Below are 13153 nucleotides of genomic sequence, written 5' to 3'. Positions count from 1 at the left end.
GGAAACAACAAACCAAAACGACCCACCAAGAACAAACGACGCAGCAAGCGGGACTGTGAGGGGAAAGGAACTATTGCAGCCACCACCCCCGTGAACGGGAGCTGAGGCGAACCCTGCAGGATCCACCGCGGCGGTGAGCGAACGGCTCCGGGCGCCATTAGAGAAGAACAAAGACCCCGGGAGACGCGCACACAGCCCGGGGCTGCCGGTAAGCTGCGCGGAAACGCGGCGCTCTCGGCGCGCTTGAAAAGCAAGTGCAGACCGGGATCGCGGCTGCCCAGGTCCCCGCGCCTGCGACCTAGGCTTGCGGGGAGACGACCTAGGCTTGCGGGGAGACGCGCGAGGTCCTCACTGAGGTGAAGGTCCCTCCCTGAGTGAGCAGGAACCAGGCGCCCAGCCCGGGAGCGGTGCAAAAGCGCCATTCCCGCGCCACTGAACTGGGCTACAGCCCGCGTCCTGGAACTGAGGGCTTTGAACTGAGACCCAGGGCACGAAAAATTCGGGGCGTGGTTTCTCCACGACGGTGGGGCACAGGCAGACACAGCACCCCCAAAGCTGTTGAGGTGTACCCTACCATTCCTGCTCTGTTCTCTGTCCCACGGGGGGTGGGGGAGGCGAAAAAAACAGCCCCCCAAGGACAATAAGAGAGATCTCTGGCGCCACCCTAGCGACCAGGAAAAAAAAGTCACTAACACCCTATAAAACAGGACATTCTTAAGACTGCTTGAAAAGGGCAGGTTTCTGAGGACCCAGTGGCCAGCCGGGAAGTTATTCCACGCCAGGCCCCTTCCGACCAGCAGTCTGAGCCCACAGAGGAGCAGGCACCACGTCCGGTCGTCCGGGGCAGACCGTGTGGCAGAGAAGAGTGTGCCTGAAACGGAGGCGCAGGGACTACACCCGCTTCGCCATTTGAGAACAGGGACATTTCTTCAGTAAAAACTGCCTAAAACCAGCAGAAAGCTCCCCCAGAAGACAGAGATGGCTCCTGGAAGAGCCAGAGGGGGAGCGGAGAAGTTCACCCAAGATGTCAGTCAGTCCGACGCAACACAGTGTCCCAACGCATACGACAAATTAGAAAACAGACAGTAGGAGTAGAACACCACACGCAACCTAAAAACTCCTCAGGAAGAAGAAGCACACCACAAAAAGAAAAACCACTCCCCAGATTGCAACGACCAGCAACTTGGAAGAACTTCTGAGCCTTCCAGAAAGAGAATTTAAAATTGCCTGATTAAAAAAGTGATAGATCAGAAGAAGGAAATTGATTCCTAAAGAGGGAAGTAAGAGAAAAATGCAGGAGATCAAAGAATAATGGAGGAAACTAAAGAACTCGGGAAAAGCAATGAAAGCAGAATAGATGGAAATGGAAGAACGAATAAGTAATCTTGAAGACACAGAAAAAAAGAACCAAACAGAAACGGAAAGAGAAGTACGAAGGAAAAAGAAGAAGAAAGAAGAAAGACTTCGGGAACTATCTGACTCCATGAGGAAAGGAAATATAAGAGTTATAGGAATTCCAGAAGAGAGAGGAGCGAGAGAGATGTAGGAACAGAGAAAATATTCATGGATATAATTGAAGAGAACTTCCCAAATGAGAAGAGAAGCCTGAATGAAAATGATATACAAGAAGCAAGAAGACACACCAAAACTTCCACGACGAAAGGAAAAACACAGCAAGACACATAATAGTAAAGCTCCCAAGAATCCAGGACAAGGAAAAAATATGAAGCTGACAAGAGGGAAGAAAACAGATAAACATTCAACAGGAAAAAACCAATCAGGCTGACATCAGACTTCTCTGAGAAACACTACGGGCAAGGGAGAGAGTGGAGGACATAGTCAACAGACTCCAAGAGAAAACAGATGCCAACCAAGAATACTCTATCCCGCAAAGCTCTCTTTCCTCCATGAAGAGAAAGAATATGGACCTTCCCAGACAAAGAGAGAAACTCCGGAATTTCATTGCGACTAAACCCCACTCCAAAAAATACTTACAAGGATCCTAAAAGCCAGAACCTCAGAGGGACGAATAACAACGAAAGAAGACGACCAAAAAAAAAAAAGTTATTAAAAGAATAAATAAATAAAATCAAAGGAAGACAAACATAATGGCAAATAAGATGCTACATATCAATATTAACTCTAAATGTAAATGGACTAACTCTTCAATAAAAAGACACAGAGTTGCAGCCTGGATTAAGAAACAAAACCCAACCTTTTGCTGTCTCAGGAAACACATTTAGCTACAAAAGATAAAATAGGCTCAAAGTCAAAGGATGGAAAACAATCCTGCAAGCAAATGGGCCAAAAAAAGAAAGCAGGAACAGCTATACTTATATCAGATAAACAGACTTCAAACTCAAAAAAATAAAAAGAGACCCCAATGGTCACTACATTATGATTAAGGGGACAATACTTCAAGAAGAAATAACACTCATTAACATATACTCACCAAACGAAAGAGCACCAAAATATATCAGAAAACTGTTGTCTCTCTGAAAACAGACATCAGAGAAGACAGCATATGTAGTGGGAGACTTCAACACACCACTATCAACAATGGATAGATCACAAGACAAAAATAAGTAAAGAAACTAAAGCTCTAAATAAGGACCTAGAGCATTTGGGCTTAACAGACATCTATAGAACACTAAACCCAAAAAAAAACGGAGTACACATTTTTCTCAAGCGCACACGGATCATTCTCCAGGATCGATCACATACTGGGGCACACAAGACAAACATCAACAGATACACCAAGATTGAAATCATACCAACCATCTTTTCTGACCACGAAGGCATCAAACTAGAAATAAATCATAAAAAGAAGGCAAGGAACTATCCTACCTCATGGAGATTAAAAGCCACACTACTGGAAGACCACTGGACTAACGAGGAGATCAAAGAAGAAATTTAAAAAATTCTTTGAATTGAATGACAAGGAGGACACCAATATCCTAAATGTATGGGATGCAGCAAAAGCAGTAATAATAGAGAAAAATATATAGCAATAGAAGCTCACATCAAAACAAGAAGAGAACTCAAAGAAACAACCATCTCAGAAGCCAACTCAAAGATCTAGAAAAAGTACAACAAAAAAACAACCCCAGAAACTCGTAGAAGAAGAAAAGAAATAAAAAAACAAAGCCGAACAGAAAAATAAAGAAAATAATGAAATGAAACTAAAAAAACAATCCAAAAGATCAATGAAACCAAGAGCTGGTTCTTTGAAAAATAATAAAATAGACAAACCCCTAGCCAGGCTCACAAAGGAAAAAAGGGAGAAAGCACAATACACAGAATCATAAATGAAAGAGGAGAAATCACAACGGACACAGCAGAAATCAAAAGAATAATCAGTAACTACTATGAACAGTTATATGGAAACAAGTTCAACAATCTAGAGGAGATGGACAAATTCCTACAACTCTACAATCACCCAAAGCTAGATAAAGAAGAAATAGAACACCTAAACAGACCAATTACAAGGAGCGAAATTGAAATGGTAATCAAAAACCTCCCCAAAAAAACAAAGCCCAGGACCTGATGGATTTACAAATGAATTCTACCAAACATTCAGAGACGAATTAGTGCCTATCCTTCACAAACTCTTCCAAAAATTGAGAAGGACGGGACAATACCAAACACGTTCTATGAAGCCAATATTACACTAATACCAAAACCGAATAAGGACAACACAAAAAAAGGAAAACTACAGGCCAATCTCCCTAATGAACACTGATGCAAAAATCCTCAATAAAATTTTAGCTATCAGAATCCAACAATGTATCCATAAGATAATTCACCACGACCAAGTTGGATTCATTCCAGGGGCACAAGGATGGTTTAACATCCGAAAATCAATCAACGTTATCCACACATCAACAAAAGAAATAAAAACATATGATAATATCAATAGATGCTGAGAAAGCTTTCGACAAAGTGCAACCACCCATTCATGATAAAAGCCCTTGAAATTCTTGGGATACAAGGAACATACCTCAACATCATAAAGGCCATCTATGACAAGCCAACAGCCAGTATCATTCTCAATGGTGAAAAGCTGAAAGCATTCCATTAAGATCTGGAACAAGACAAGGATGTCCACTCTCACCACTGCTTTTCAAATAATACTGGAAGTCCTAGCCAGAGCAATAAGACAGAGAAAGACATCAAGGAATCCAAATAGGAAAAGAAGAAGTCAAACTATCACTATTTGCAGATGATATGATAATATACATAGAGAACCCCAAAAACTCCACAGAAAAACTAATTCAACTCATCAATCAATTCAGTAAAGTGGCAGGATACAAAATCAACACGCAAAAGTCAGTAGCCTTCCTATACACAAACAATAAATCTGAAGAAGAAGAAATCAAAAAAACCACCCCTTTTATTATCGAAACAAAAAAAAATCAAATATTTGGGAATAAATCTAACAAAAGAGGTAAAGGACCTATACAAAGAAAACTATAAAACACTGTTAAAGAAATAGAAGAAGACACAAAGAAAGGAAAGACATCCCCTGCTCATGGATTGGAAGAATAAACATTATTAAAATGGCCATCCTACCAAAAGCAATATACAGATTCAATGCTATTCAATCAAAATCTCAATGGCATTCTTCAAAGAAATAGAACAATTATTGATGAAATTCATATGGAATCACCAAAAAACCCCGAATAGCCAAAGCTCTACTAAAAAAAAAGAAGGAAATGGAGGCATCACACTCCCAGACTTCAAACTATACTACAAAGCCATATCATCAAAACTGCATGGTATTGGAACAAGAACAGACATACAGACCAATGGAATCGAATAGAAAGTCCAGAAAAATAAACCCACAGATTTATGGTCAACTAATCTTGAAAAGGAGCAAAGACTATGCATTGGAGCAAAGAAAGTTTGTTCAATAAATGGTGCTGGGAAAAACTGGGTCGCTACATGCAAAGAAGAAGCTTGACCACTACCTCACACCATACACAAAAATCAACTCAAAATGGATTAAAGAACTAGACATAAGACCTGAAACCATAAAATACATAGAAGGAAATATAGGCGAAACACTACGGGATTTGCACATCAAAGACATCTTTACAGACACATCACCCAAAGCAGTGATAGTGAAGAGAAAGATAAACAGCTGGGACTACATCAAATTAAAGAGCTTCTGCACAGCAAAAAAGAGACAATAACAAAAACAAAGAGAAACCCCACCAACTGGGGAACATTTTTGCACCCAACACTAATGATAAAGGACTGATCACAAAAATCTGCAAAGAGCTGATGAGACTCAGCAACAACAAAGAAATAATCCAGTCAAAAAATGGGCAGAGAGCTAAAAAGAAACTTCTCTGAAGAGGAAATGCAAATGGCCAACAGACATATGAAAAAATGTTCAACATCACTTGTAATCAGGGAAATGCAAATCAAAACTACCATGAGATACCATCTCACACCAGTGAGAATGGCACATATTAAAAAAAACTAGCAACAACAAATGTTGGCGGAGATGTGGAGAAAAAGGAACTCTGTGCACTGTTGGTGGGAGTGCAAACTGGTCCAACCACTATGGAGAGCTGTGTGGAGATTTCTGGACCTACTAAACATAGAGCTTCCATAGATCCAGCAATTCCACTCCTAGGTATTTACCCAAAGGACACAGAAACATCAATTCCAAAGAGCACCTGCACTCCTATGTTTATAGCAGCACTGTTTACAATAGCTAAGCTTTGGAAACAACCCAAATGCCCAAAAAATAGATGACTGGATCAAGAAGATGTGGTACATATATACCATGGAATATTACTCAGCATTCAAAAAAGATAAACACATGCAATTTGCAGCAACATGGAGGCACTGGATGGAAGGATCATGCTCAGCGAAATAAGCCAAAAAGAAAAAGAAAAATACCGGATGGTCTCACTCATAGCAGGAATCTAGAAACTTAAATAAGGGACCAGGCAAAATGGAATATAAGAAAGTGAAAATCAAAATCACAAAAACTATGAACCAGAGACACTTTTTGGGGGGTGGGGGGCGGGAGGGAAGGATTTGGGTCAGAATGGGCGTTTGCCCATTGTATGGGGGAATATAAAAATAAAATTTAATATTTAAAAAAAAAAAAAAAAAAAAAAAAAAAAAAAAAAAAAAAAAAAAAAAAAAAAAAAAAAAAACCCAGAATAGTCAAATCTATAGACACAAATTATTGATTGCCTAGAGCTATAGGAGGAAGGTAGGAATGGACAGTCACTGCTAATGACTGTGTATAGTGTTTCTTTTGGGGGGGGTGAGGAAATATTCTGAAATTGACTATGGTGATGGTTGTACAACTCTGTAGATGTATTAAAACCACTGAATTGTACATTTTAAATAGGTGTATGGTGTGTAAATTATATTTCAATAAGGCTTTTTTTTTTTAAAAAAAAAAGCCATCAAAAGTTCTCACCTATAGGGCCTCCCCGGTGGCGCAGTGGTTGAGTGCTGGGTTGCGAAGCTGCCCGCAGCCTCTGCAGCGCCGGTTCGATCCCGGCTGCTCCCCAGCCACCAGAGGAGGGTCCCACATGGCGCGCAGACCTCTCCTGCCGCCCGCTGCTCCCCTCAGCAGTGTACTTTGGTCCTTCTGCCTGCTCTGCTCCCCGCTCTGGCTCTGGTGAATTCTCTCACCCTCCCGCGCTTCTGACTGTACCCAGTGCTTGTATAAAAAAATAAATTAAAAAAAAAAAAGTTCTCACCTATAACTGCTAGTGGACTTCAGTGGGCAGTGGGTCAAGGTTACAGAGTGGGGTTTCAGTCACAGAATCAATCATTTCACTAGAACAAAATAAGTATCTCCCACAATACTCCTGCCTCTTTAACCACCCTGTCTCATTAGGTCTCCTCTACACTCTTTTCTTTTCAGCACCGACCTCAATCTGTGATCACCTTCGCTTGTGTTACCTTCACGTATGCTCTCTGGCTAGACTGTAAGCTTCATGAGGACCATCTCTTGCTCATTCCTTTACACTGTTGCCCAGCAGTAGCTAATAGGGCCAGTTCTCAGATGAAATGAACTCTGAACACCCAGTGAACCAGGTCAATAGGCATCTTTTCTCATTACTGGATCTAACCATCTTGACAGAAATATACAGGGAATCTGTTTTGTTCCGTTAGGTTTCTACCAGCTCCAGACACAATGAAACAAGCATGACCTTGTGCAGGGGATGACAAGAGAGAAGGAAAGGAGGCAGAGCGAGGGGACAGAAGCCAAAGAGGTGACGGCAGGAAGAAGGTACAGACACTGGGCTTGAAGACACACTTACTTCTCCAGACTGGCCATCTGCTTCAGAGCCTCCACAGCCCCTGGGAGAGGCTCAAGGTCAAAAAAGAAATTCTTCGATTCCCAAATGCTGATGGCTTTCTCCTAAGAAGATGAGAGAAAGAGCTGACTTCCAGGGTCCTCAGCACATCACCTCATAACAGGATGTCCTGACAGGGAAGGGTGGCTGATTAGATTGTGGGGCTTCTCTGGTCCCCTCACCCCTACCCCCCTATACACACACCTAAGGACACATTCCCTGGGGGCTGGGGGGAAGGAGGGAGTACACAGAGCTTGTGTGTGTTCTGGCTCCTCTCCAAGAGGGACCTGATTTCTGCCAGGATCCAGCAGAGAACAGCTGCAGTGTCAGAGGCGGTGGGTCCCAAAGGCTGCTCTCTGCTGGAGGCCTGGCTAGAGCCCTCTGGGGCCTGAGCCTGCTCCCCATGACCACATACTTGCTTGATTCTAATAGCCAGAAGCATCATGGAGGCTCCGAGGGTGGGCCAGGTCTTGGCACTAGAGTCATTAAATTTGAGGGCTGGAGGAATTCAAAGATACTTAAGAGTGCCTGTGCCAGGCAGGATAAGAGGGGTGTGGATGGAAGATCAATTAGGTAGAGCTCTAGACTCCTCACCTATATTAACCACTAACTGTTTTATGTATTGGGATGCTAATAATACAGGTTTTTGTTTTAAGTTTTCTTCTGCTTTTAAAGTTTGAAAATAGGGCCTCCCTGGTGGCGCAGGGGTTAAAGACAGCGCTATCTAACTATCAGCAGCCACTGCAGCATGAGTTCCATCCCCTGCTGGCCAGCGAGCAACCCACATGGTGCAGCAGACCTCTCCTGTCTCGCCCGCTGCTCCCCTCAGAAGTGTATTTCAGCAGATCTGCCTGTTCTGCTCCCCACTCTCTCTGGTGAATCCTCTTACCCACCGCACCTCTAGTCTATACCCCACTTCTTGTATGCATAAATAAATAAATCTTACCAAAAAAATAATAAAGTTTGAAAAGTGAAAATCTAATCTTCTTGTTATATATGAGAAAAACAACATTCAGAATGGGTAAAGATGCACCTAATGTCACACAGAAGAACAGTGGCCAAGCAGGGGGTAGAATCCATCTCCTAACCCCAGCATGGAAGTCTCCACTTTATGTGGCTGGGCCAAAATCACATCTACAGAGTGTCACACTTATCCAGGGCCAGGATAAGGAGTAAGTGACAACAGGAGAGGAGACAAAGCCCAGCCTCTGAGAAGTAGGAAGCTAAGCCCCACATGAATGAGGCAGGAAGTGGTTCTGTCAGTCAGAAGCTGAACACCCCACAAGAGCCACCACTACACCCATGGGGCAGTACCCCAGACCAATCTGGCAAAACTCATGTGAACTACAAAGGGTTATGCAACTTGTTAACTTATACAACTTGCTAATTTACTCTGTCTCTTGCATGACCCTCACATCCCACAAGGGGCAAGAATTGCCACCCCCAATTTACAGATAAGGATTTTTTTCTTCAAGGCCATTATGAGTGACAACTTGAATTTGGGGCTTCTCACTCACCCAGGAGACAGTGTAGCATGGCAGAAAGCGTGCTTGACTTAGAGGTCAGAAGATATGCACTTCTGTGTGCCCCTAGGCTGACTACCTCACCTCAGTGATCAATGTCCCTGCATCCCTACCATCCCACCTTCATGGACTTGCTCCAAAACCCTCTCTCCAGGTTCCTCAACTGTCCAAATACCATAAGATTTTAAGCTAGTTTAAATGACCCCTGCCTTCCTCTGAAGCCTTGTTTACCTCTCATCTCAGATCACTGTAAAAAGCAAAGAGAATATGGATTATAAGGAGAAATGCTTACATATGGAAGCTGAGTAAGTCAGTCAGTTGGTTGTTTTTAACTGCAGATACTGGGCCAGCTTGGGCAAGAGGAGACCTGAGGATGTCCTAGTTTGAGCCGTGCTGGGATAATAGGCATGTGCTCACCTGTCAAATTCTGTTTCCTGCAATGTTCCCAGAAGCAGGAGATATGAGATCAACCTCAGTGCAGTGTTCCTGATTGCCCCAGGAGTTCTGTTCCTTTGCCTGGTTCTTGGAAAATGGCAATTCATCTCCTTAAACCTGGAGTCCACACAGCTGTACAAAGGGCTGAAGCCACTGTCCTTTTCAGAATTGGGGTTAAGCTTAGTTTCATTACCCTAATACACTTGTGGGAGGAAATAAGGTACCGAATCTACCAATGTTGGGCAATGCTTATAAAGGAACACCAACAGAGCCAAGAGCATATGTTCTGAGACTGCAAAAATTACTAGGGTGCTTTCCCTGGTTTAAAGTTTTTAATAAGACATCAGCACTGAGAGAAGTCTGTGCAAGGGACTAGGAGAAAGCCATCTCTGAAGTGCCTGGTAGTAATGAAAACAAATGACTCTGAATTTCCTTTGTAACATCTGCCCCTCGACAAACCAAAATATCTCAAAGTACCTTTTTTAAGTCCAAAGAAAGGTCACTTGTTAGAGACAGCAGGACAGAGAACAGAACTTTGAGGTGGGGGAGGCCAAAGGTGTCTGGGAGGCAGAGAGACTTGAGTCAGAATGCTGGCTGAGCCCCTTACGAGCTATGCAAGTTGGGCCATCACCTGCATAATGGAGATAATGTCTATATCACAGAGGAGATAATGCCATCAAGATGCGGTTACAAAACACTCTAATACCATCATCGTCATTGTGATTAAATTATCTGACAGTGACCTTAAGTGGCCCATCAAGGATGCCAGAAAACACCTATATTTGTGCGTGATAAAATACCTATCCTTTCACAAAATAGTTTAAATTTACAAGCAAGCTGTCTGCAAACCTACTTGGACAACCCTCTCCCCATCTCCTCTAATCCGTCACTGACTCAGAGAGCAGAGGACAGCAGGAGTCCCAGGGGTCTGCGGGCTCAGGTGTTCAGCAGGGCCACCAGAGCAAGGGGATAAGCCCAACAGATGATCCCATCCCACCTGGACCACTGACTCCCTGCTCTGGCCAGAAAGTAACTCAACCTCTGTGTTTCAAGCACCAGTGGGAGCTATGCTTTCACGCAAAAGGGCAAAAAAAAAAAGAATGGTAAGAAGCAATCATCAATTTCAGGAGGAAGAAATGGGAATGTGACTATGGCATGGGCCGGAGGATTTGACTTGTCACGTTTATTTTATTCAAAGATAAAAGAAGCCGAATCTACCCCCAAATACTGAAGTCAGCTGAAGATAGAGAGTTAGGGATATTTTGAGACATCCCCAGGTCAGCCAAGAGCGCACAGGGTTGGCTCTGTCCTCGCCGCTGTTCCCAGGACAGGTTTTGCAAGCGGAGCCCCCTGAGGCTGAGGCGGTGACCCACTCAAGGTCGCGCGGGCTCTCAGTCCCAGGGCTGGGGAGGCAGACCCCGGTTCCCCCGCCCCGAGGAGGGCGCCGGGCCTCGGGCGCGAGAGGCTGCAGGGCTGGGGACGCTCACCCTCAGCTCGGGCCCCAGGCTGCGGTACTGTTCTGACACCCAGAAGCCGCGCCGGTCCTCCAGCGCGATGAAGGGCAGGTCGGGGAAACGCGCGCGGAACTTCCTGAGGAAACCGCCTTCGAAATCGGCGAGCACGCCGTCCATGTCCACCAGCACCCGCAGGGCGCGGCTGCGCCCCTGGCCCGCCGGGCCCCCGGACTGCCAGCGCCGCCCCGCCGGGGTCGCCGTGCCGCGGGGCCGCCGCGCACACCAGCCGCCCAGCCGGATCATGGCCCTTCGCGGTCGCCAGCCGCGGGCACCCGGGCAGGGGCCGCGCCGCCCCGCCGGTCCTGGCTGGCAGACATGACCACTCGGGAGCAGAAACCGCTGCCCGGTGGGTGCACGAAGCTCAAGGAGCAAGGGGCGCGCGGGGCGAGAGCGCGCAGGCCCCGGCCCCAGAGCGAGGCTGCGCTGCGCGCCCCGCCCCGCGGCCCTTAAAGAGACAGGCGTCCCCGAGGAGGCGGGCCGGGGGCGTGGCCTTGAAGGCCGCCCGCTGTCCCCTTCCCTCTCGGGAGGGGAGGGGAGGGGAGGGGAGGGGAGGGGAGGGGAGGGGAGGGGAGAGGAGGGACGGGGCGGGGCGGGGCCACCTTAGCCGCCTTAGCTCCTCTCCCACTGCAGCCAAGAGGATGGAGGAGTGCCCTTCCAAAGAGCAAGCCCGTATCTCTAGCATTTATTGAGCACATTTATTGAGCACATTTATTGAGGGTTCCTGCCATCCTGGAAGTCACTTTTAGGAGAGACAAAAAGCAAACCGCCATGGTCAAAGTTGGAGGTAGTGACCATGAACTTCAGGTCCATCTTCTTCAGGGCCCACCGTTTGGTCTGCCCAGCAAGGACTTGCAGAGGGTGAGCACTTACTTGCTTCTTGGTCCCCATCACATGGCCTTTCAGTATGACAAAGTCATGGGTCACTTCACTGTAGTGGACAAAGCCTCCAGAGTGTTAATCGCTTATCAGACAGATTGTAATGCGCAGAGTCATTGTTCTTGATCAGCTTGCGGTCCTTGATAAGGAAGCCCTGGTCAATCTTGTAAATCTTCTTGATCTCAGTGTGTTGATGGTAGCCTTTCTGTCTGGCATTTTCTGACCAGCAGGATGCCAATCCCTGACACAGGCAACCTTGCACAGCCCTTGGTAGGTCTTGGGGAGCAGTTTATTGGTACGTCAGTGGCTGCTGACCCCTTGTAGCCTTTGCCTTCAGTCACCCCAATGGTATCGATCGTCTCATCCTGTCCAGCACTTGCTTCACAGGGATCTGCTACTCCAGTCGCTCTCAGGCTCAGTCCAGCTTTTCAGCAACCATCCTTGGTTCACCTGGACCTCCATGAGGCGGGCCTTCTGGTGCAGAGGCAGCAGGCACACCTGGATGTGAGCAATGGCAGGATGACCTGGCAGAACTTGTTTGTGCTGCTGAAGTCCTTCTTCAGCTGCTTCTTGCCATCTTCATCCTGCCACTTCTTGCTCTATTCAGTGAAAACCTTCTTCTTATAAATGTGCTTTTTGCTCTCACCACTGATATGCTCAGCTAAGATGGCCTTAAAGGAACAGAGGCCCTGAGGGGTTTCCACGTAGCCCACAATGCCCACCACTACCATGGGTGTCTCCACAGTGGTCCCAGCCTCCATAACTTCCTTCTTGTTCACATTTGATCCTGGCTATCCACCTCCTGAACATTGTGGTCATGCTGCCATGTAGCCCAGGAAGGCTGTGAGGTGGATGGACCTGGTGGAATCACCCTTGGGGAAATTCTCTACCTTCCCTCGGTGCCATCTGCTGTGCTCCTGAGATAAGAAGCCCATGGACCCGTGTCTGGGGGCAGAGAACTTCCTGTGAGGCACAACTCCATTAAAAACCTATAGCAGGGCCTCCCCGGTGGCGCAGCGGTTGAGCGCTGGGTTGCGAAGCTGCCCGCGGCCTCTGCGGCGCTGGTTCGATCCCCGGCTGCTCCCGGCCACCGGAGGAGGGTCCCGCATGGCGCGCAGACCTCTCCTGCCGCCCGCTGCTCTCCTCAGCAGTGTACTTAGGTCCTTCTGCCTGCTCTGCTCCCCGCTCTGGCTCTGGTGAATTCTCTCACCCTCCCATGCTTCTGACTGTACCCAGTGCTTGTATAAATAAATAAATAAATAATTTAAAAAAAATAAAAACCTATAGCAGAAGCCAGTGGGCTCTCAGCAATCTGATTTTATTTTATTTTTTTAATTTTTAAAAAAGATTTTTATTTATTTATACAAGATCTGGGGTACAGGCCAGATGTGCGGGAGGGTGAGAGGACTCACCAGTGACAGAGCGGGGAGCAGAACAGGTAGACTGACTGAAATACACTGCTGAGGGG

At 46.2% G+C, this 13153-nt stretch overlaps 1 protein-coding gene and 1 pseudogene across 1 annotated transcript; both read right to left on the bottom strand.

Moving 5' to 3' along the window:
• Nucleotides 1-6735: 6735 nt before the first annotated feature.
• LOC119253884 (5'(3')-deoxyribonucleotidase, mitochondrial-like) lies at nt 6736-11052 on the bottom strand. Its single transcript, XM_037521130.1, has 2 exons — nt 10783-11052; nt 6736-7402 (listed from the first exon to the last, which is right to left on the bottom strand). Exons 1-2 carry the CDS (start codon nt 11050-11052, stop codon nt 7298-7300), a joined length of 375 nt encoding a protein of 124 aa, XP_037377027.1. The 3' UTR covers nt 6736-7297.
• A 465-nt stretch (nt 11053-11517) lies between these two features.
• LOC119253886 (60S ribosomal protein L3-like) lies at nt 11518-12674 on the bottom strand (annotated as a pseudogene).
• Nucleotides 12675-13153: the final 479 nt, after the last annotated feature.

The sequence above is a fragment of the Talpa occidentalis genome, unplaced genomic scaffold (genome assembly GCF_014898055.3).
Source record: "Talpa occidentalis isolate TD23 unplaced genomic scaffold, MPIMG_talOcc4v2.1 talOcc4.2254, whole genome shotgun sequence".
Classification (NCBI taxonomy): domain Eukaryota; kingdom Metazoa; phylum Chordata; class Mammalia; order Eulipotyphla; family Talpidae; genus Talpa; species Talpa occidentalis.
The sequence above is the reverse complement of the archived record's forward strand: the minus strand, read 5'-3'. Positions and strand labels throughout refer to the sequence as shown.